At 44.0% G+C, this 24374-nt stretch overlaps 1 protein-coding gene across 2 annotated transcripts in view; it reads right to left on the bottom strand.

Annotated features, from left to right (window-relative positions):
* Positions 1–479: 479 nt before the first annotated feature.
* LOC148139369 (uncharacterized) overlaps positions 480–24374 on the bottom strand; it is a 39271-nt gene continuing 15376 nt past the window's right edge. The window contains exons 2-6 of one of the 2 annotated variants that reach the window (XM_087980729.1): positions 16999–17151; positions 15811–16023; positions 10621–10695; positions 7829–7902; positions 480–1122 (exon numbers count right to left, since the gene is read on the bottom strand). In XM_087980729.1, coding sequence (XP_087836855.1) covers positions 7877–7902; positions 10621–10695; positions 15811–16023; positions 16999–17151 — 467 coding nt within the window. In that variant the 3' untranslated portion in view covers positions 480–1122; positions 7829–7876. The remainder of the gene's footprint in view (positions 1123–7828; positions 7903–10620; positions 10696–15810; positions 16024–16998; positions 17152–24374) is intronic. The other variant, XM_087980730.1, reaches the window with a different exon arrangement.

The following is a 24374-nucleotide window of genomic DNA, read 5'->3' as shown; positions in this document are numbered from 1 at the left end:
TCCCTATCTCCCTCACCTCCTCCTACCCCATCCCTATCTCTCTAACCTCCTTCAGCACCTACACCCCTCCCCATCTCTGTCACCACCTCCAGCCCCCACGTCCCTATCTTTGTAACCTCCTCCAGCAACTTCACCCTTCCCTATCACTGTCGCTTTCTTCATCCCTCCCAACACAGATAGCCTCAATAATGCTTCAATCCTGATCTCCTTCCATAACTCTTGTCACACCGCAGTTGGTTAACTTTGAGTTGAATTCTAAAGCTGCCATCTGAACAGCATTGCATCAAACCATGAGAAAGACTGAGGCCACTTCAGGTCTGGCCCAATTGGCTCAAGCGTTGGTCTTTTTATTCTCTCTTACCTTGTGTTACAGCACGGGGTAAACCCTTCTGCTCATTAAAACCAATCATGCAGACAAGATTTAGCCCGTGCTGTAATCTGTTAAAATTCAAGTGAAAGAACTGTCCTTAAAGTCACTATTAAAGTAAAAATTAATCATTTATTTCTTTAAGCGCAAAAGAGAACATTAGACAGCAACTATTTAAAACTGCTTTCTTTCAACCTATCTTTCACCTTCCCCTCTATAATACTGATCTGACAAAATAAATCCGGATTACAATTTACAAAACAAATTATCACGTTGCAAAACTAGTCAGCTTTATCAAGTGTCCTCTGTAGGTTTTGCTCTGTAGATTCTCCCTCCAGGTCGGTTTCAATGTCTTTTCCGTGCATACTCCTTCTCCAGATAGGTACCTCTCACAAAGCTCTCTTTGCCGCACTGGGTAACTGGTCAAAATGTCCGATATTTAAACCCCAAAATATTGGATCGTTTCATTGGTTTTAATATTATCAGAATACTAAATTCAAACTTGATGGAGTTTGGTATCTTCAGGCACAATTTAAACTGATTGGCCAAAATTGAATTTTTGTGTCCAATTTGAATTTTGGTTGACCAAATGTTACATTGTAAACTTTCCAGTACTCTGTGTGCTTCTCTAAGTCCTTGCTAGCTTTTCAACTCTTTTAAATATACAGAGTGCCTTCATCTTCAAATTATTTGACATGTACTGTGCTTCTGGTTCCTGGCCATGGAACATGATATTTGCGGCTAATCCTGTCCACCTGTTGAGCAAAGCACATATCAATCAGTAATCTGTTTACCAAGCCATGAAGTTCAGGGGACCTTCTCTAAGCATGTAAAAAGCAAAACTTTGTGATTGTTTTCACTCAAGATGATGCTTGAAATTAATATTAGCAAGGAGGATGTATGGGAGAAATTAATGGGACTACAAGGTGATAAATGGCCAGACTCTGATATTCTACAGCCCAGTGTGTTGAAGGAAGTAGCTATTGAGATACAGAGGGGTGTAGCTGCTTTGTTGATCATCATTCAAAATTCGATCCAGTCTGGAATGACTCCTGCAGATTGGCAAGGAGCTAATGCCAAGCCGCACTTTAATAAGGGAACAGAAGTGAGAACAGCAAAGGACAGACCTTTCACCTTACATCAATATTTGGAAAAGGTCTATTGTGAAGGATGGAACAATTAGACATCTGTTTAATAATGATCACATTGGGCAAGGACTGCATGGTTTTGTGAATGGGAAACTGGGTTTGACAATCCTTTGAATATACTGCAAACAAAACTGATAAAGGGGAGTCAAAAGATCTAATATACTTTGATGTTGAAAAGGCTTTTGATAAAGTTCTCCTCAGGAAAAATTAATGCACATGCGATTAGAGCTAGCGTACTGGCTTGGATTAATATTTGGTGAGCAGGCAGAGAACACAGCAGCAATAAACTGGGCCATTCTCACTTTGGCAAGCTGTGACTAGCGGGGGAACACAAGGAGCAGTTCTCAGGCCCCAGCTGTTTAGAACATATTTAGAACATGGAGGGGAGAGTCAACTGTAATATTTCCAAACTTGCAGTTGATTAAAAAAAGAAGAGGGAATATGTGTTGTGAGGAAGATGTAAAATAGTTTTGAGCAAGATTTGGACTGGTTCTTGAACAGGAAATAGAACAGAGAATAAAATGTGGAACATTGTAAATTAATCCATGTGGGTAGCAAAAACAGACGTGCAGTGTATTTCTTAAAATGTTAATTTCTTAAAATTAACCTTTGAAGCCACGACCTTGTTCCTGTCTGGGAGCAGCGGGAGACAGAACAAAGGTTATGTGGAGACCAGGAGGGTGCCGGGAAGGTAAGGACTTACAATGTACTTGAGCAGCGGCTAAACCCGAGATACTATATGTGTAGTACCTCCCTCCCGCAGCTCCCCCACCCCCCAGCCTCGAACCAGAAGAAAAAGACTCTGTAAGGTAAAGTTTTTTTTTCTTTTCCTTTTCTTTCATATATTGAAGTACATTGTTTGGTTTTAGTTAGTTGATGTAAAACGAAGGCTTACAATGGCAGGGGTCCACAGACCCGTAGCATGTGCCTCTTGCTTGATGTGGGAGCTCAGGGAGATGGCTGACATTCCTGACTAGTACACTTGCAAGAAGTGGGGCCAGCTTACTTGATTTGATCACATGACAGCTCTGGAGTTGTGATGGACTCACTGTGGAGCATCCGCAATGCTCAGGAGGTCATGAATAGCACGTTTAGTGAACTGGTCACACCACAGGTTAGAATTGCTGAGGGAGGCAGTGAATGGGTGACCATAAGGCAGAGAAAGAGTAGGAAGGCAGTGCAGGTGTCCCTTGCGGTCATCTCCCTGTCAAACAGGTATACCATTTTAGATATTGTTGGGGAGATGGCTCACCAGGCGAGGGTAGCAGCTGTTCAGAAGGGCAGGGAAAAGACTTGTCGGGCCACAGTCATAGGGAATTCTACTGTAAGGGGAAGTAGATAGGCGGTTCTGTGGCTGAAAACGAGACTCCCAGATGGTATCTTGCCTCCCAGGTGCTCCGGTCAGGCATATCACTGATCAGCTGCAGAGCTTCTGAAAGGGGAAGGTGAACAGGCAGTTGTAGTAGTGCACATTGACACCAATAATACAAGTAAAAAAAATGAGGTCCTGAAAGCAGAATTGAGGGAGCTAGGAGAGAAGTTCAAGAGGAGGACCTCAAAGATAGTGACCTTAGGATTGCTACCGGTGCCACGTGCTCACCAGGGTAGAAATGAAAGAATAGGCAGGATGAACACATGGCTTGAGGGATGGTGTAGGAGGGAGGGGTTCAGACTTGTTGGACATTGGGACCGGTTCTGGGGAAGATGGGACTATTACAAAAGGGACGGTGTACATCTGAACCAGACTGGAACCAATGTCCTTGGGGGAGTTTTTGCTACTGCTGTATGGGAGGTTTTAAACTAATGTGGCAGGGGGCTGGGAACTAGAAGAGAAGACAAGTACACAGCGAGATGGAAACTGGAGACTGTAAGAATCATGACGTTTGCATTAATAAGGGGAAGAGTGGGAAGACAGCAGGTGAACGTAGAAGAACTGGCAACCTGAAATGCATAAACTTTAATGCAAGGAGTATAGTGGGTGAGGCAGATGAACTTGGGGTTTGTATTGGTGCCTGGGAGTATGACGTTATTGCAATCACAGAGACTTAGTTGAAGGGAGAGCATGATTGGCAACTAAATGTTCCAGGTTATTGATGCTTCAGACAGTACAGAGAGGGAAGTAAAAGGGGGACATGAATTGCATTGCTGGTGAGGGATGATATCACGGCTGTGATAAAGGAGGACACTATGGAGGGCTTGAGCAGTGAGACATTCTGGGTGGAGCTGAGAAATAAGAAGGGTGCAGTTACATTGTTGGGGTTGTGCTACAGGCCTTCCGACAGTGAGCATGACATAAAAGAACAAACAGGTGAACAGATTATGGAACAATGGAGAAGCAAAACCATGGTGGTGATGGGAGATTTTAATTTTCCCAACATTGACTGGGATACACTTCGTGTCAGAGGTCTGGATGGGGCAGAATTTGTAAGAAGTGTTCCAGGAGAGTTTTCAGAGCGGTACGTCAATAGTCTAAGGAGGGAAGGGCCATATTGGACCTGGTGTTGGGGAATCAGCCAGGCCAGGTGGTAGAAGTTGCGGTGGGGGATTTCTTTGGAACAGTGACCACAAACCTGTAAGTTTCAGAATACTTCTGGACAAAGATGAGAGTGGTCCTGAGGGAAGAGTACTAAACCCGGCCAAGGCCAATTATATCAAAATTAGGCAGGAGCTGGGAAATGTGGATTCGACACAGCTGTTTGCAGGCAAGTCCACATTTGATATATGGGAGGCTTTCAAAGATAGGTTAAAAATAGTGCAGGATTGGCACGTCCCATTGAAGTGGATGATGGGATTATCAAATGAAGATGAAATGTGCAAAGCAGGCCTGTATTCCCAAATGTTTTAACGACTGAAAGGTGTTCTCACTGAAAATTACAAATTATTTACAGGGATCACAGATTTGTAACAGTTCAGAAGCCAATCAGCCTCTCATTTCTCTTACCCAGCACCAATCTCCTGCATTTTTCCCATATCCATATACACCAAATAATCATCCAACTCACTTTTCAATGTTTCAATTCAACCCACTTCATCACATTTCCAGACAGTACATCCCATACCCTCATTATTCGCTGTGTGAAAAAGTATTCTCATATCACCCTTGCTTCATTTGTACATCACTTTACAGTCAATTCTGGTAAAACACTAATAAGTCTAATAGGGATTCGCCATTTTAATCAAAGAATAGTGGATCTGATCAGTGAATATAATTCTAAAATGACAGAGAATTGCCAACACAAAGTGAAATAGATGATTGATTGGGGAGTATTAGGAGTTGGTTTCCGAAAATTAGGCTCGTGTTAAATTCCGACTGAGAAATTGAAAACTATTGCACTGCATCTCTGGCTTTACTAGTTCAATTACCAATTAAAATTTAATAAGGGAGATGGAACAGGAAAGGAATAAATACCAAGAGTGTTCCGACAGAACAGATTGAAAGAGGTGAATTAAAATCAACAGTTTATGGATGGTATTAGCTAGATTTAAAATGAGTCATGGAATCGAGATGTTACTTCCAACATTATGATTGGACAGCGGAGACATGTAATAATTCCTGTACTGTGTGGGAACCTCAGGACCAGTCATGTATCTTGGGAGATCCCTAAGTGTAGGAAGTGTCACAGGTTGCTTCAGCTGCTCCTCAGGAGTTCCTATCATGAGGAGCAGCTGGAGACACTGCTGCAGGCAACAGAACTGTTTCATGAATTGTACATTCCAAGAGATGCTCGCCAATCTGCCCCAAGGTCGAGAGAGTTCAGCATTGCAGAAACATTTGGGAACATGGAGAGATGTACTGACCACTGAGCCTGACATTAGGGTGGGCAAGTTGTTGGAGGGAATCCTGAGGGACAGGATGTACATGTATTTGGAAAGGCAAGGACTAATTAGGGATACTTAACATGGCTTTGTGCATCGGAAATCATGTCTCAGAAACTTGATTGAGATTTTTGAAGAAGTAACAAAGAGGATTGATGAGGACAGAGCGGTAGATGTGATTTTTATGGACTTCAGTAAGGTGTTCGACAAGGTTCCCCATGGGAGACTGGTTAGCAAGGTTAGACCTCATGGAATACAGGGAGAACTAGCCATTTGGAACTGGCACAAAAGGTAGAAGACAGTGGGAGGTGGAGGAGGGTTGTTTTTCAGACTGGAGGCCTGTGACCAATGGAGTGCCACAAGGATCGGTGCTGGGTCCACTACTTTTCATCATTTAGATAAATGATTTGGATGTGAGCATAACAGTATAGTTAGTAAGTTTGCAGATGACACCAAAACTGGAAGAGTTAGTGGACAGCAAAGAAGGTTACCTCAGGTTTCAATGGGATCTTGATCGTTTGGGCCAATGTGCTGAGAAGTGGCAGATGGAGTTTACTTTAGACAAATGTGAGGTGCTGCATTTTGGCAAAGCAAACCTTAGCAGGACTTATACACTTAACGGTAAGGTCCTAGGGAGTGTGGCTAAACAAAGAGATCTTGGAGTGCAGGTTCATAGCACCTTGAAAGTGGAGTCCCCAGTAGATAGGATAGTGAAGAAGGCATTTGGTATGCTTTCCCTCATTGGTCAGAGGATTGAGTACAGGGGTTGGCAGTTGCAGCCGTACAGGACATTGGTTAGACCACTGTTGGAATACTGCGTGCAATTCTGGTCTCCTTCCTATCGGAAAGATGTTGTGAAACTTGAAAGGGTTCAGAAAAGATTTACAAGGATGTTGCCAGGGTTGGAGGACTTGAGCTACAGGGAGAGGCTGAATAGGCTGGGGCTGTTTTCCCTGGAGCGTCGGAGGCTGAGGGGAGACCTTGTAGAGGTTTATAAAATCATGAGGGTCATGGATAGGATAAATAGACAAAGTCTTTTCCCTGGAGTGAGGGAGTCCAGAACTAGAGGGCATAGGTTAAGGGTGAGAGGGGAAAGATATAAAAGAGACCTAAGGGGCAACCTTTTCATGCAGAAGGTGGTACATTTTGAAATGAGCTGCCAGAGAAATGGTGAAGGCTAGTACAATTGCACCATTTAAAAGGCATCTGGATGGGTTTATGAATAGGAAGGATTTGGAGGGGTGGGCCCGGTGTTGGCAGGTGGGACTAGATTTGGTTGGGATATCTGGTCGGCATGGACAAGTTGGACCAAAGGGTCTGTTCCATACTGTACATCTCTATGACTCGATGATATCAGATGGTGTGCCATCAAGCTCGTACTCAAGCTCAGGGAGCACAGTCCAGACCATAACAGGGTATGAGCAACGAGGGAACAGGCATTCCATAGTTCAGGGACAAGATGCATTTCAGAATTGTAAACCTATCACCATGACACACAATGATCTGGTGTCTCTCTGATGCAACAGACATCATGGGGACAATGCTAACTATTCTATGGGGGAGGGGAGTGAGCCTGAAGTTATGCCACATAGTAACGCCAATGATAAAGGAAGCAGGTAGGGAGCTTTTGTGATCAATTATTCAAGAGCATAGGAGAAAGCTGACCAATGATACCCTGTAGGAGAGAAAAGTTTAAAAGGGAATGAGACTGGGTTCTCAAACAGCAATGAACCAGGCACCAGAAACAAAACTGGTAAACACACAGCCCTGCTGATCCTCGGTAAAACTGGGGACTTGTACCAAAATTAGAAGATCTATCCCAAAAACAAGTCAAAAGAACACTCCGACATAGTATATCCATAGAATGACATCTTACAGACAATACTGTGGACAACACTATCACCATGACTGCGTTATGTCCTGTCTGACTGGCTGGACTGACCCAGCAGAAGGGATGGAATAGCAGGTTATAGTTACACAGGTAGGGAGTCCTCAACAATGCCTCGAGACTGCAGGATATCACATGGCACCAGGCCCAACAGAGGAAAGGAAAGCTCTGCTCAATTTCACCGACCGTCCCCCAATCCTCCCTATCTCCCTCACCTCCTCCTACCCCATCCCTATCTCTTGAGCCTCCTCCAGCCTCTGCACCCCTCCCTATCTCTGAAAACTCTTCCAAACCCTCCACCCATCCCTATCTCTGTAACCCCCTTCTGCCCCTCCACTCCTCCACCACTCCCTATCTTTGTAACCTCCTACATCCCCTACACCCCTCCCTATCACTGTAGCCTTCTTCATCCCTCTCAACACAGACAGCCTCAATAATGCTTCAATCCTGACCTCCTTCTATAACCCTTATCATACCCCACTTGGTTAAATTTGAGTTGAATCCTAAAGCTGCCATCTAAACAGCGTTGCACCAAACCATGAGAAAGACTAAGGTCACATCAGATCTGGCCCAAATGGCTCAAGCATTGGTCTCTTTATTCTCGCTTACCTTGACACTGATTCTGCTCCTGGTTCTCCGGGACCCTAGTCATGAAATCTAATATTTGCGGTTATCCTGTCCACCTATTGAACAAAGCATACATCAATCAGTAAACTGTTTACCAAGCCATGGAGCTCAGGGGACCTTCTGTAAACATGTAAAAAGCAAAGCTTTGTGATTGTTTTCACTCAGGAAGTTACAAGAAATCTCCCAGAAATAGAGACCCAAGTGAGTTGGGAAAAAGAGGAGTTGAATGAAATCATGTGGCAACAAGGATGTCCAATCCCCACCCGCTCCCCCCATGACCGGATGCTGTGTCTTACCACAGCCGACATGAGGAACCCCCTATGCAGAGTCAACCCATGTAAGGCTGCTGGGCCAGATAACATCGCTGGCAGAGTGCTCAACCGACGATCTGATGTACTGGCAGATGTTCTCATGGACATCATCCACATCTCCCTGAGCTGCACCATAGTTCCAACATGCTTCAAGGCTGCTTCCATTGTCTCCGTGCAGAAGAAGTCTTCAGCATCCTGTCTGAACAACTACCGCCCTATTGTGCTTACACCTATCATCATGAAGTGCTTCGAGAGGCTCGTGATGTGGCATATTAAGCACCTGCTGTCCCCCTCACTGGACACCCTACAGTTCAACCCAACTGCCACAAGGATCGCTGCTGGGTCCACTACTTTTCATCATTTAGATAAATGATTTGGATGTGAGCATAACAGTATAGTTAGTAAGTTTGCAGATGACACCAAAATTGGAGGAGTTAGTGGACAGCAAAGAAGGTTACCTCAGATTTCAATGGGATCTTGATCGTTTGGGCCAATGGGCTGAGAAGTGGCAGATGGAGTTTACTTTAGACAAATGTGAGGTGCTGCATTTTGGCAAAGCAAATCTTAGCAGGACTTATACACTTAACGGTAAGGTCCTAGGGAGTGTTGCTAAACAAAGAGATCTTGGAGTGCAGGTTCATAGCACCTTGAAAGTGGAGTCCCCAGTAGATAGGATAGTGAAGAAGGCATTTGGTATGCTTTCCCTCATTGGTCAGAGGATTGAGTACAGGGGTTGGCAGTTGCAGCCGTACAGGACATTGGTTAGACCACTGTTGGAATATTGCGTGCAATTCTGGTCTCCTTCCTATCGGAAAGATGTTGTGAAACTTGAATGGGTTCAGAAAAGATTTACAAGGATGTTGCCAGGGTTGGAGGACTTGAGCTACAGGGAGAGGCTGAATAGGCTGGGGCTGTTTTCCCTGGAGCGTCGGAGGCTGAGGGGAGACCTTGTAGAGGTTTATAAAATCATGAGGGTCATGGATAGGATAAATAGACAAAGTCTTTTCCCTGGAGTGAGGGAGTCCAGAACTAGAGGGCATAGGTTAAGGGTGAGAGGGGAAAGATATAAAAGAGACCTAAGGGGCAACCTTTTCATGCAGAAGGTGGTACATTTTGAAATGAGCTGCCAGAGAAATGGTGAAGGCTAGTACAATTGCACCATTTAAAAGGCATCTGGATGGGTTTATGAATAGGAAGGATTTGGAGGGGTGGGCCCGGTGTTGGCAGGTGGGACTAGATTTGGTTGGGATATCTGGTCGGCATGGACAAGTTGGACCAAAGGGTCTGTTCCATACTGTACATCTCTATGACTCGATGATATCAGATGGTGTGCCATCAAGCTCGTACTCAAGCTCAGGGAGCACAGTCCAGACCATAACAGGGTATGAGCAACGAGGGAACAGGCATTCCATAGTTCAGGGACAAGATACATTTCAGATTTGTAAACCTATCACCATGACACACAATGATCTGGTGTCTCTCTGATGCAACAGACATCATGGGGACAATGCTAACTATTCTATGGGGGAGGGGAGTGAGCCTGAAGTTATGCCACATAGTAACGCCAATGATAAAGGAAGCAGGTAGGGAGCTCTTGTGATCAATTATTCAAGAGCATAGGAGAAAGCTGACCAATGATACCCTGTAGGAGAGAAAAGTTTAAAAGGGAATGAGATTGGGTTCTCAAACAGCAATGAACCAGGCACCAGAAACAAAACTGGTAAACACACAGCCCTGCTGATCCTCGGTAAAACTGGGGACTTGTACCAAAATTAGAAGATCTATCCCAAAAACAAGTCAAAAGAACACTCCGACATAGTATATCCATAGAATGACATCTTACAGACAATACTGTGGACAACACTATCACCATGACTGCGTTATGTCCTGTCTGACTGGCTGGATAGACGCAGCAGAAGGGATGGAATAGCAGGTTATAGTTACACAGGTAGGGAGTCCTCAACAATGCCTCGAGACTGCAGGATATCACATGGCACCAGGCCCAACAGAGGAAGGGAAAGCTCTGCTCAATTTCACCGACCGTCCCCCAATCCTCCCTATCTCCCTCACCTCCTCCTACCCCATCCCTATCTCTTGAGCCTCCTCCAGCCTCTGCACCCCTCCCTATCTCTGAAAACTCTTCCAAACCCTCCACCCATCCCTATCTCTGTAACCCCCTTCTGCACTTCCACTCCTCCACCACTCCCTATCTTTGTAACCTCCAACATCCCCTACACCCTCCCTATCACTGTAGCCTTCTTCATCCCTCTCAACACAGATAGCCTCAATAATGCTTCAATCCTGACCTCCTTCTATAACCCTTATCACACCCCACTTGGTTAAATTTGAGTTGAATCCTAAAGCTGCCATCTAAACAGTGTTGCACCAAACCATGAGAAAGACTAAGGTCACATCAGATCTGGCCCAAATGGCTCAAGCATTGGTCTCTTTATTCTCTCTTACCTTGACACTGATTCTGCTCCTGGTTCTCCGGGATCCTAGTCATGAAATCTGATCGTTGTGGGTTATCCTGTCCACCTATTGAACAAAGCATACATCAATCAGTAAACTGTTTACCAAGCCATGGAGCTCAGGGGACCTTCTGTAAACATGTAAAAAGCAAAGCTTTGTGATTGTTTTCACTCAGGAAGTTACAAGAAATCTCCCAGAAATAGAGACCCAAGTGAGTTGGGAAAACGAGGAGTTGTATGAAATCATGTGGCAACAAGGATGTCCAATCCCCACCCGCTCCCCCCATGACCGGATGCTGTGTCTTACCACAGCCGACATGAGGAACCCCCTATGCAGAGTCAACCCATGTAAGGCTGCTGGGCCAGATAACATCGCTGGCAGAGTGCTCAAACGACGCTCTGATGTACTGGCAGATGTTCTCATGGACATCATCCACATCTCCCTGAGTTGCACCATAGTTCCAACATGCTTGAAGGCTGCTTCCAATGTCTCCGTGCAGAAGAAGTCTTCAGCATCCTGTCTGAACAACTACCGCCCTATTGTGCTTACACCTATCATCATGCTCGTGATGTGGCATATTAAGCACCTGCTGTCCCCCTCACTGGACACCCTGCAGTTCAACCCAACTGCTCAACAAATGATGCCATTTCCACCACCCTCCATCTGGCCCTCACCCACCTGGAGAAGAAGAACACCTACGTCAGATTACTGTTCGTAGACTTCAATTCTGCATTTAACACTATCATTCCTCAGCACCTGATTGGAAAGCTGAGATTGCTGGGCCTAGAGACCTCCCTTTGTAACTGGATCCTGGACTTCCTGACTTGGAGACCTCAGTCAGTCTGGACTGGGAACAGCATCACCAACACCATTACACTGAACATGGGTGCCCCTCAGTGCTTTGTGCTCAGTCCATTGCTGTTCACCTTCCTGACAGACGACTGTGCAGCAATGCACAGCTCGAATGACATCATTGAGGTCGCTGATGATACGACGGTAGTGGGCTTCATCAGCAGGAATGACGAGTCAGCATACATACAGGAAGTACAGTGGCTAACGGATTAGTGCAGAGTCAGCAACCTGACTCTGAATGTGGACAAGAAGCAAGAGATGGTTGTCGACTTCAGGAGGGCACGGAGTGACCACTTTCCGCTGGACATCAACAGCTCTCCCATGTACATCGTGAAGAGCACCAGATTCCTTGGCATACACCTTGTGGAGAATCTCACCAGGTCCCTCAACACCAGCTCCATAGACAAGAAAGCCCAGTAGCATCTCTACTTTCCACCTATGCTGAGGAAAGCCAACCTCCCACCCTCCATCCTCACCACATTCTGGAGAAGGTTCATTGAGAATAACCCGAGCTGCTGCATCACTGCACAGTTTGGGAATTGCACTGTCTTGGATCGTAAGACCCTACAATGGATAGTGAGGACAGCTGAGAAGATTATCGGGGTACATCTCCTCTCCGTTACATACATTTACACCACAAGCTGCATCTGAAAGGCTAACAGCACTGTGGAGGACCCCACACACCCCTCACTCAAACTCTTCTCCCTCCAGCCATCTGGAGCATTGGGTCTCTCATGGCCAGACTGTGCAACAGTTTCTTTCCCCAAGCCATTAGGCTTCTTAACATCGTATGATCAGACTCTTTCCCATCTGAAATTCTTTGCATGGCTTTGAATTGCTGCTAGAAAAATGCCTCTTATTTATTATTCTTCTATTACACTCTAACTTGCCGCGTTTTGCACTTCTTATGCACTTTATTCCATGTACGAGTGTGTAGTTTGTGCTGTCCATGTAACACCCTTGGTCCTGGAGGAACACTGCTCTGTTTTTACTGTATCGGTTGTATATGGCAGAAATCACAAATTAAAGGTACTCTACTCTACTGCAGGAAATTAGTATTAGCAAGGAGGATGTACGGGAGAAATTAATGGGACTACAAGGCGATAAATGCCCAGGCTCTGATATTCTACAGCCCAGTATGTTGAAGGAAGTAGCTATTGAGATAGGGAGGGGTGTAGCTGCTTTGTTGATCATCATTCAAATTCGATCCAGTCTGGAATGACTCCTGCAGATTGGCAAGGAGCTAATGCCAAGCCGCACTTTAATAAGGGAACAGAAGTGAGAACAGAAAAGGACAGACCTGATCACCTTACATCAATATTCAGAAAAAGTCGATTGTGAAGGATGGAACAATTAGACATCTGTTTAATAATGATCACATTGGGCAAGTACTGCATGGTTTTGTGAATGGGAAACTGGGTTTGACAATCCTTTGAATATACTGCAAACAAAACTGATAAAGGGGAGTCAACTGATCTAATATACTTTGATTTTGAAAAGGCTTTTGATAAAGTTCTCCTCAGGAAAATTTAATGCCCATGCGATACGAGCTAGCGTACTGGCTTGGATTAATATTTGGTGAGCAGGCAGAGAACACAGCAGCAATAAACTGGGCCATTCGCACTTTGGCAAGCTGTGACTAGAGGGGGAACACAAGGATCAGTACTCAGGCCCCAGCTGTTTAGAATATATCTCAATGAGTTGGAGGGGAGAGTCAACTGTAATATTTCCAAACTTGCAGTTGATTAAAAAGAGAAGAGAGAATGTGTGTTGTGAGGAAGATGTAAAATAGTTTTTGCAGAATTTGGACAGGTTCTTTGAACAGGGAAGAGAATGGAGAATAAAATGTGCAACATTGTAAAGTAATCCACGTGGGTAGCAGAAATGGATGTGCAGTGTATTTCTTAAAATGTAAGAGACTGGAAAGTGTAGATGTCCTCGGTATCCTTGTCGATACATTGCTGAAGACAAACATCCTGAAGACCATGCTCGTGTCTGCTGCCTTCCTCATGCACGCAGTGTTATTGTCAACAATGTATCCTTGTCGATACTTTACTGAAGCCCAACACACAGGAGCAGCAAGTTATGGAATAATCAGCTTTACTGCAGGAGGATTGGAATCCAGGAGTAATGAGCTCTTGCTTCAATTGGATAAGCGCTTGGTTAGACTACATCTGGAGTACTGTGTGCAGTGTCAGTTTCCTTATCTCAGCAAAAATATCACTTCCAATGGGGAGAGTACAATGAGGGTTTACCAGACTTGTTCCTGGGATGATGGGACTATCCAATGAAGATGAAATGGACAAAGTGGACGTGTATTCCCAAACATTTCAAAGAATGAGAGGTGATCTCACTGAAAATGATAAAATATTTACAGGAATCACTGATGTGTAACAGTGCAGAAGCTAATCAGCTTCTCATTTCCCTTACCCAGCACCAATCTCCTGCTTTTTCCATATCCATGCACACTAAATAATTATCCAATTCACTCTTCAATGTTTCAGTTTAACCCACTTCCATCATATTTCCAGGCAGTGCATCCCATACCCTCATTACTCGCTGTGTGAAGAAGTATCCCTCTTATATCACCCTTGCTTCATTTGTATATCACTTTACAGTCAATTCTGCTAAAACACTCATAAACCTAATACAGATTCACCATTTTAATCAAAGAATAGTGGATTATTCAGTGAATATAATAAAAAAAAGACAGAAAAATGCCAACACAAAGCAATTAGGTGATTCATTGGGGAGTATCAGGAGTTGGTTTCCAAAACGTAGGCTAGTGTTAAATTCCGACTGGGAAATTGTAAAGTAATACACTACATTTATAGCTTAACTAGTTCAATTACCAACTAAAACGTAATAATAGAGATGGAACAGGAAAGGTATAAATACCAAGAGTGTTCCAACAGAACAGATTGAAAGACATGAATTAAAATCAACAGTTTATGTCTGGTATTAGCTAGATTCAAATTGAGTTGTCAAGTCGAGATTTTATTTCCAAGATTCTTTTGCTTGACCTGAAGTAAACACCTTGTGTGGTCTTAACGTAACTGGGGATGGAATCATCTAATAGCCAACGGGAGTTCGCATTTAAAAGAAATCATTTCTCAGTTCCCCAATCGCTTTACAGCCAAATTGCATTGACAAAATGTCTATGCCCTCTTGTTCGTTTTTCTCTTTTATGAACAGGAACAACTTCTCCCTTTCTAGTCTAACTTGCTCACTCAGGAATCTGAAAATCTCTTTCAAATCTCTCCTCTCAACCTTCTTCCATCTATCCTCATATCTGAAATTTCTCATTCCTGGAACCATTCTTGTGAATTGCTTCTGCATTCTGTCCAGTGCATTTGTATCTTTCCTGCAATGTGGCATTGACAACGAAAGCTGAGGTCTAAGAAATGTCTAATGCAAGTTCAACATCACCTCCTTCCTGCTCCATTGATAATGTTCATGATATGCTTTATTCACTCATCTCTTTACCTGTCCTGCCTCCTTCAAAAATCTGTGCATATGAACACCTACATCCCCTGTTCCTGCACCTCAAAGAATACCACAGAATCATAGAGTCCCTACAGTGTGGAAACAGACCGTTTGGTCCAACAAGTCCACATCACTCACTAAGTACTCCAGCCAGACCTATCTCCTTTCCCTATAACTCTCCATTTCCCCTGACTAATGCACCTAACCTACATATCTCTGAACACTATAGGCGATTTAGCTTGGCCAATCCACCTTAACTTGCACATCTTTGGACTGTGGGAGGAAACCCTAGCAGACACGGGGAGACTGTGAAAACTCTGTATTGACAGTCGCCCGAGGGTGGAATCGAACCCGAGTCCCTGGGTACCTTGAGAAGAAGTCACAACAGATCCAAAATGGTAACTGTTTCTCTCTCCACAGATGTTTTCCAGACTGACAGTTTTAGATATATCTAGACTTTAGGAGTCCAGTCCCACACTTGTATTGGTTGCCTTATCAGCTGTTCTCTGAATTGGCCTCAAGAGTAATACACGTGCATTAGATCACGAGAGAAGCTGAGCCCCAGAGCCTTGGCACCAGGGCTGTATCCCAGCCTGGGGTCTTAACAACAGGAACATCTTGTGAAATCTGAGACAGTGTACACCAGACCCTGACAGCAGCCTCCTACACTTCGACAGTCCTCCCAGTTTGGTAACTGCCTGAATGAGTATACAGTTCTACTATGTCCATTCAGCTCCAGTTGCTACAGTAATTATATCCCCATGCAGGAATGTGAAAATATTTAACCCAGCATCAACCTGCACGGGGGAAGGGGGGGGGGGGTGAGTTGAAGGCACTCATTACCTTGATTCCTTTGGTTAATTGCTGTTTTGATCGGAGTACTTATTTCAGAGATGCTTGAAAAATTTTTATTATTCCAAAAGATTCGATAAACTTTGGTTTCCTCATTAAATATGTTGCACTCAATCACTTTAGACTTTTCCACTTCTGTCTTGTCCTTTGAAGTCTTTTCCAGTAGAATCACAACACAAACATCTTTGCATGTTCCCTTGTTATCTAAAGGATGGATCAACAGAAACATTTCAGTGCTTTCTCTGCACTTTACAGGTATTCTTATAGTAAAATAACAGACACATTAAACTTATATATCCACGGTGAAGTGAAGATCCCACACTGTGCATGTCTGAGTGTCCATAATCTGTCCTTGTGTTCACACAGATGCACATCATGAAGCCCTATGGGCAACCCACAGAATATAAACAGCTGACACAGTAACCTGCATTAACATAGCACCTTTGATGTGGTCAAACAACCCAGGATATGTCACAAGAGTGTTATAGAGAAAAAACTTACACTGAGCTCCAGGACATATTTACACAGTTACTCAAAAACTGTCAAACAGGTGGGTTTCACGGAGGACAGGCAGGTGAAAACAGAGAGGCAAATTCTAAATACACGTCAAACAACAGAGGAGTGATTACAATTAGACTGTGACAATACTCCTTAATAGTTCTGTATGGACAGCCCACTCCGCCAAGGAACCAATGCATATTGTTGGGCAGCTGCAGGAACTCCATTGGATCGGTGACCAACAGGGGACTCAGCTCCTGCATCTTCAATCTCTCTACCATTTCAGAAACACAGTCACAATTCCAAAGTACAGCAGGGGAGTGCTCCTGAATACTGACCAATATGTTTCTGATCACCAGCATCATTAAACGTACTGTCATTGCCTCACTGCTGATTCTGGGAGCAAACCTATGCCATTTCTCTGATTTTACCAGAGGGATACATTAGTTGTGAAGCACTTTGGAACCTCTTGTGATCATGAACAGTCCTGTATAAATACAGGATCTTACTTCCCTTGAAATTAGTCCATCCTCAGAATGTCAGGCACAAACAAACAAACAGACTTATTTATAGAATGACAGGCAAAAGACAAAACAGCAGAACTCACAAAAAGGAAAATAGCAAAAAAAGAAAAATCTACAGAGAAAGAAACAGTGAGTAATAGAGAAGAAGCACAATTACCTGTGATCCATCTTTGAGCGTTTCGGAGATCTTCAATTTCACGAGACACTTTGTAGACAAAGAGAATACATGGAATGTTTGCTTTTGCAGCATGCTGAATGTCCAGTGTTTTGTAAATCTCTTCGTGTATAGTTCCTCGACCATAACATTCCACTGGGATGAAACAGAATTTGTGCTGAATCACTCATAATTACAGTGACCAAAGGAGAATGGTCTTAGGTTTAATATCAAGAAACAACATGTGATACATTACACAGACGCCAAACAGAGACTGGCAATTAGCAGTGTAAGTTGACATTGATACTGTACAGATGGGAAGAGACTTGTACAGATGCAGGGCGATGATGATACAAGGAAGTACTGCAACCCAAATGGCCCAATTAGATCAAACTCCTTCAATCCTTCGAAGAGTAAGTTAGTCAGACCATATGTGGATCCTGGTGTACAATGTCTATATTTGGTCTGTATTTGATAAATGATGTCATTGTGTAAGTAACAGTTCAGTGGGGGTTCAGTTGATACATACGTGGGATAAGGAAGAAAGATTGAATAGGTTAGGATTACATCCATTGGAATACAATGAAAGATAAACTTATTGAAATGTTTAAGATCTTATGGGGACTGGACAAAGTGGTTACCTGGAGGCTGTTTGCTCTTCAGGGGGGAAACCAAAATCAGTGCACATAGTTTCAGAGAAGTTATTCCTTTTAAGACAACAATGAGAAGAGTGTTTTTCTCTCAGAAGGGATTTAGTATGGGGAGTAATTCTCTGCTCAGAAGGGAATGGAGGCTGGGGACCTACACCAATGATAAAGTAAGCAGGTAGGGAGCTCTTGTGATCAGTTATTCAAGAGCTTACCTGTAGAAAGCTGACCAATAATACCATGTAGTAGAGAAAAGTTTAAAAGGGAATGAGACTGGATTCTCAAACAGCAATGACCCAAAACAGGCACCAGAACCAAAACTGGTAAACACAGCGCTGCTGATCCTCCTTGAAGCTGGCTGAGTGCTAAAGCACATTGCTGTTAACTGGGTTTACAGCAACTAGTGAGGGACCCAAGAAGGAATAACCTACTTGACCACATCCTCACCAATCTGCCTGATGCAGATGTTTCTGTCCATGACTGTATCAGTAAGAGTGACCGTGGTGCAGTCCGTGTGGATACAAAGTCCTTTTCTCAGATTCAGAATACCCTCCATCATGTTGTGTGGCACCATCGTCATGCTAAGTCAGATATCTCTGAAAAAAATCTACCAACTCCACCAAAACTGGACGGCCATGAGGTACTTTGGGTCATCAGCAGAAGTTGACTGTATTCCAACACTATCTGTAACCTCATGGCCTGGCATATTCCCCATTCAACCATTACCATCAAGTCAACGGATCAACCCTGGTTCAATGGAGAGTGCAGGAGGTTATGCCAGGAGCAGCACCAGGCATACCTGGTGATTGTGATGCCAACCTAGTGAAGCTGCAATAAGGGATGACTATAATCAAGTGACAGACAGAACAAAGCGATCCCACAACTAACGGATCTGATCTGAGTCCTGCAGTCCTGCCACATCCAGTTGTAAATGGTGGTGAACAATTAACAATTCAACAATTCACTCAAGCAAAAAGCTCTATCTCGTGGATAATCAATCTCAGCCTCCTTCAAAGGGTGAAAGTGAGGACAGCAGATGCTGGCGAGTCAAGAGGTGTGGCGCTGGAAAAGCACAGCAGGTCACGCAGCATCCGCAGAGCAGGGTATTGAAGGGCTGATGCCCGAAACGTCGATTCTCCTGCTCCTCAAATGCTGCCTGATCTGCTGTGCTTTTCTAGCACCACACTTTTCAACTCTTTCGAAAGGTCCCCAGCATCACAGATTCCAATCTTCAGCTAATTCAATTCACTTCATGTCTTCTCAACAGGACGTACTTAATACCACGAACACTATGTGCTCAACAACATTCAGTAATGGTCTCAATGACTCTCGCACCAGATCCTCTTCAAGCACTTATTCCAATACAACACTGCCAACTAACGGACAAAGTGAGAAATTACCTAGGTATCCTGTCCACAAAAGGTCGGACAAATTCACCCCAGCCAATTATGGCAGACATCTGAAAAGTGATGGAAGGTGCCACTCGACAGTGTTCTCAAATGGCCTTTGCTCAGCGATATCCTGCTTAATGACACCAAGTTTAGGTTCCGCCAGGGCCACTCAGCTCCTGACCTCATTACACTCTTGGTTCCACCATGGACTATGGAGCAGAAATCCAGAGGGGAAGGAAGAGTGACTGCACCCGACAGCAAGGCTGCATTAGACCGAGTGTGGAATCAAGGGACCTGACTAAAACTGGAGTCAAAGTGAATCAGGGGAAATCTCTTCACCGGTTAGAGTCAGAGGAAGGTGTGGGCAATTTCCATGCTGTATTACTCTTATGACTCGATGGTTATGGTTTTTGGAGTGACAGTCATCTCAGTTCCAGGACATCTCTGCAGGAGTTCCTCAGGCTAGTGGCCTAGGCTCAACCATCTTCAGCTGCTTCATCTAAGACCTTCCCTCCATCATAAGGTCGAAGTGGGGATGTTTGCTGATGATTGTACAATGTGCAGCACCATTTGCAACTCCTCAGATACTGACGCAGCCCATGTTCAAATGCAGCAAAAGAAATTTTCAAAATTGTCCCTTGATATTCAACGGCATTACCATCACTGAATCCCTGCACGATCAACATCTGGCAAATTACCAGTAACCAGCAATTAAACTGGACCAGCCAAATAAATATTGTGACTGCAAGGGCATATCAGAGGCTGAGAATCCTGCAGTGAGTGACTCACTTCGGGGCAGCTAGGTTCAGTAATCACCTTCACTTCATCATAAGGTCAGAAGTGGGGATGTTCGCTGATGATTGCACAATGTTCAGCACCATTCGTGACTCCTTAGATCCTGAAGCAGTCTGTGCACAAAAGCAACAAGATCTGGGCAATATCCAAGCTTGGGCTGACAAGGGGCAAATAACATTCATGCCACACAAATGCCAGGCTATGACCCTCACCAATAAGAGCTGATATAAGCAGTTGGCATTCATTGACATCATCATCACTGAAGTCACCATGATCAATATTCTGGGGGTTACCATTGACCAGAAACTGAACTGGACTCCCCATATAAATACTGTGGCTCCGGACTCTCCAAAGTCTTTCCACTGACAAGACACAAATCAAGCAGTGATGGATGAGTATAGTTCCAACAACACTGAAGAAGCTAGACCTCATTGAGAACAAAGCAGCTCACTTCATTGGCACCACATCCACAAGTATTCACTCCCTTCATTACTGACATTCAGTCGCAGCAGTATGTACTATCTCCAAGATGCACTGCAGAGATCCTCATAGCATCTTCCAAACCCACGACTACTTCCATCTAGAAGGACAAGGATATATGGGAACACCACTTCCTGCAAATTCCCCTCCAAGCACTCATTATCCTGACTTGGAAATATATCGCCGTTCCTTCAGTGTCTGTTGGGTAAGAATCTTGAAATTCCCTCCCTCACGTCACTACAGCATGTAGACTGCAGCTCATCAGCCCCTTCTCAAGGGCCAATTGGGACAGGCAAGAAATATTGGTCCTGCCAGTGACACCCACAAATCATAATCATTGAATCCCTACAGTGTTGTCCTTCAGCCCAACACGTCCATACTGACCCTCTGAAGAGTATTCCACCCAGACCCATTCCCCATTACTGTACATTTACCCCTGACTAATGCACCGAACCTACACATCCCCTGACCACTATGGCCAAGCCACCCTCACCCTAACCTGCGCATCCCTGGACACTATGGGACAATTTAGCATGGTCAATCCACCCTCACCTGCGCATCTTTGGATTGTGGGAGGAAACTGGAGCACCCGGAGGACACCCACACAGACACTGGGAGAATGTACTAACTCCACACAGACAGTCACCCGAGGCTGGAATCAAACCCCGGGCCCTGGTACTGTGAGGCAGCAGTGCTAACCACTGAGCCACTGTCCCGCCCCATGGTGGGAGGATAAAAAAGCTCTATTTCCTTCTATGTATTGTGCTGAAAGAAGAAAAAAGATACATGAAATCTGAATTATTCAAGAGAAAATCAAAACAAATACAAATTGTTGAGATAGGATTTGCAAAGGAACAAAATACTAAAAAGAGTCAATGGGAACAGAATAGCAGCAAACATAAAACAGAATTGATAATCTACAGGTATGTAAATATTAATGTGTTTTGAGAGGGATTCATCCCAGCGTCTGGTGGGATTGTGATGGTGGTGGGTGAGGGTATGGATGGGTCCCAGCAGGGTTGGGGCCTGGGAGAGGGGTTTGACCTGGGAGAAGGGGACACACTCCCCACCACCCCCCCTCCCATCCATATCCTGTGTCTGGTAGCCTCATTCCCCATACTTTCTCCTGTGTCCTCTCTTCTAGCCGAGAGTAAAAACTGAAAGAGTACTTTTACAAATGTTTCACAAAGAACAGTACCAAATACTGTTGAAATATGCACAGAGTATAAATTAAAATACACAGATTCTCAGTTAAAATAAAATGAGTGAGTCTGGAAGGCAGAGGAAACATAGCTTATTTAAGAAAATGCTAATTTAGCAAAGCTGAATGTAATATGTTTTAATGCAGGTAAACTGCAAAATGAAATAGACAAACTGAGGGCACAGTTGACATGTCGGTTTATGATATAGTTATGGCTAAGATCTGGCTGAAAGATGGGCAGAATTAGCAGCTCAACATTCCTCGTTATAGGGTATTCAGATGAAGGGGTGATAGAAAGGGCAGTGAAGTTGTAATATTTATTAAGGAATTGATTATAATTAGTAATTTGTTACCTTATTTTCCACATCTTGGAGAAGAACTTTGTTATACTAAGTAATTTTTTGTTTCTTGTTCATTAATGAAACCTTATGTGAGTTTCTTATCCCTTAGATAGTGATCACGGTCAGGCGTTAAACATCGTAAAGACTGAATTAGTCATTTTTCACACTTATAACAATACATGGAATAGTGGGGTTTGATGTCCAGTGCACTATTTCCACCCAGGTCACAGCAAGAATTTGGGGATTCGTGGACCAAGACCTTTCAATACAGACAGCATAAGATTGGAGGTGGAGTGAAATGAATTGGTAAAGGATGAAAGGATAACTGTTATTTCACACCAGGAAAATAGGATGGCAATGGAAGGAACTGAAACTGTCTTGTAGATAGAGGAAATAGCTCTGACTTCTTTACAAGGTTAAGGCCATAGAATTGGAAAAGGACGTAAAGATGCCCTTTCCTGCAAAAGCAAAGAACACTGAGATAGTGACATATTAATATAGTGCTTGGGATTGATGGAAATACAAGACAGGCTAGATACTTCAAGCAGTGATTCATTGAAGGTAGTTACAACTGAGTTACACTTAACATGAAATTAAAATAAGGTGCTTGAGACAAAGAAAAAAGGAACTGAAAGGGATGGAGTTATCAATGAAAAGGCTGGAAGTTCAGAGAGAGGAAAAAGATAAAGACGACAAATTTAAGAGGCTCGAATTATTTGAATTGCAAAGGGCAAGAGAAGGTAAAAGAGAGAGAAAGTGAAAGTATTAACAATACTGGCTCCTAACACTGCCAATTAAGAAAGAAGCCTCAGATGTATAACAAGCTTCAGCTGAGGGAATCTTTCATCATAATCTAAAGTCCATTCAGAAAATGTTTACATATGGAGAGAGAAAACCTGCACAGTTACCGCCTTTGCTGTTTGAATTCGTGTATAACTGGACATTGGAGTGCATCTGGGAAAATTAACAAACAGTGAAATTCACAACTAATCTTGGAGGAACTGCTGGGCAAAGTTCACAGCACAGAATCAGACAAGTTAATGTTTGTTTTAAGTCTGTCCAAGAGAAAGGCTGCAGTAGTGGGTACAGTGGATTCTTTCTTGACTATATGTTTTTGGAGATAAGTCTCTTGACTAAACTTAAAATATAAGCCATAGCTATTAACTTAACCTGGGGCAGTGTTTGTAGAGGAATAAGACGGTGTTATTTTCTGGGTCTGTAGATTGTGAAGGAGCAAAAATGGCCTTTGCAGTGATATGTACTTCTTGTCAGATGTGGGAGTTTAAAGAGAGTTTAAGGGTTACTGCAGATTATATCTGCCTTAAATGCTGCTGGATGCAAATCTTATCAGATCAAGTGGATCGGTTGGAGAGAGAAATAGAAGCGATGAGGAATTTGCAACAGTTACAGTATGTGATGGATGGCAGTTATAGAAAGGGGGGGAAAGTCTCAGATACAGTCACATAGATGGGTTATCTCCAGGAAGGGTAAGAGATGTAGGCAGCTAGAGCAGAAGTCTTTTGTGAATATACCCACAACCCAATATTCCTCTCCCTCATGCACATGCACACACACGCACTCTCTCTCTCCCTCATACACAAGCACTCTTTCTCGCTCTCTCTCTCACACATACACACAGACACACACACTCTCTCTCCCACTCACCCCCTCTCCTTCACACACAGTCACACACACTGTCTCACTCTCCCTCACACATCCACACCCCCACACTCTCTCGCTCACACACACACACATACATACACATACACTCTCTTTCTCCCTCGCGCACGCATACACATTTTCTCTCCCTCACACACAGACACACATACACATGTACCCACCCACACTCTGCTCCTCACACATTTACATATACACATCCTCTCACACACACACATTCTCTCTCCCTCTCCCACACATAGACACAGTCTCTCACACGCAGGCTGTCTAATACACACAATCTCTTACATTCATATACTCCCTCATACTCACACAGACCGTCTCTCATACACTCTCTCTCTCATACACACACTCACACAGACCCTCTCTCACACGCATATACTCTCAGACACACACACACACACGCACACACCGGATCTTTTCTCATACACACATACTCTCACAGGCGTATACTCTCTCAAGCATACAGATACTCCCTCTCAAGTACATGGATGCGCATGCACACCCACAGACAGACAAATAGACACACACTCTCTCTCTCGCTCTCTCACACACACGCACTTTGTCTCCCTCTCCTTCTCACATACACATGCATTCTCTCTCCTTCACATATTCGATCTCCCTCTCTCTCTCTCTCTCACACTCACACACACACTTAAGGACTCTCTCCCTCTCCACACACATACATATGCACTCTATCCCTCTCCCTCACACACGCACACACACACATGCATTCTCTATCCCTCTCCCACATACACACACGCGCACTCTCTCTCCCTCTCCCACATAGATATACACGCACTCTCTCTTCCTCTCCCACATAGATATACAAGCACTCTCTCTCCCT

Source organism: Chiloscyllium plagiosum, unplaced genomic scaffold (assembly GCF_037043375.1).
Source record: "Chiloscyllium plagiosum isolate Xiang-an unplaced genomic scaffold, Cpla_swu_hap1 HiC_scaffold_38, whole genome shotgun sequence".
In the NCBI taxonomy this organism is placed as follows: domain Eukaryota; kingdom Metazoa; phylum Chordata; class Chondrichthyes; order Orectolobiformes; family Hemiscylliidae; genus Chiloscyllium; species Chiloscyllium plagiosum.
Note: the sequence above shows the minus strand (reverse complement) of the source record. Positions and strands in the feature narration are given on the sequence as shown.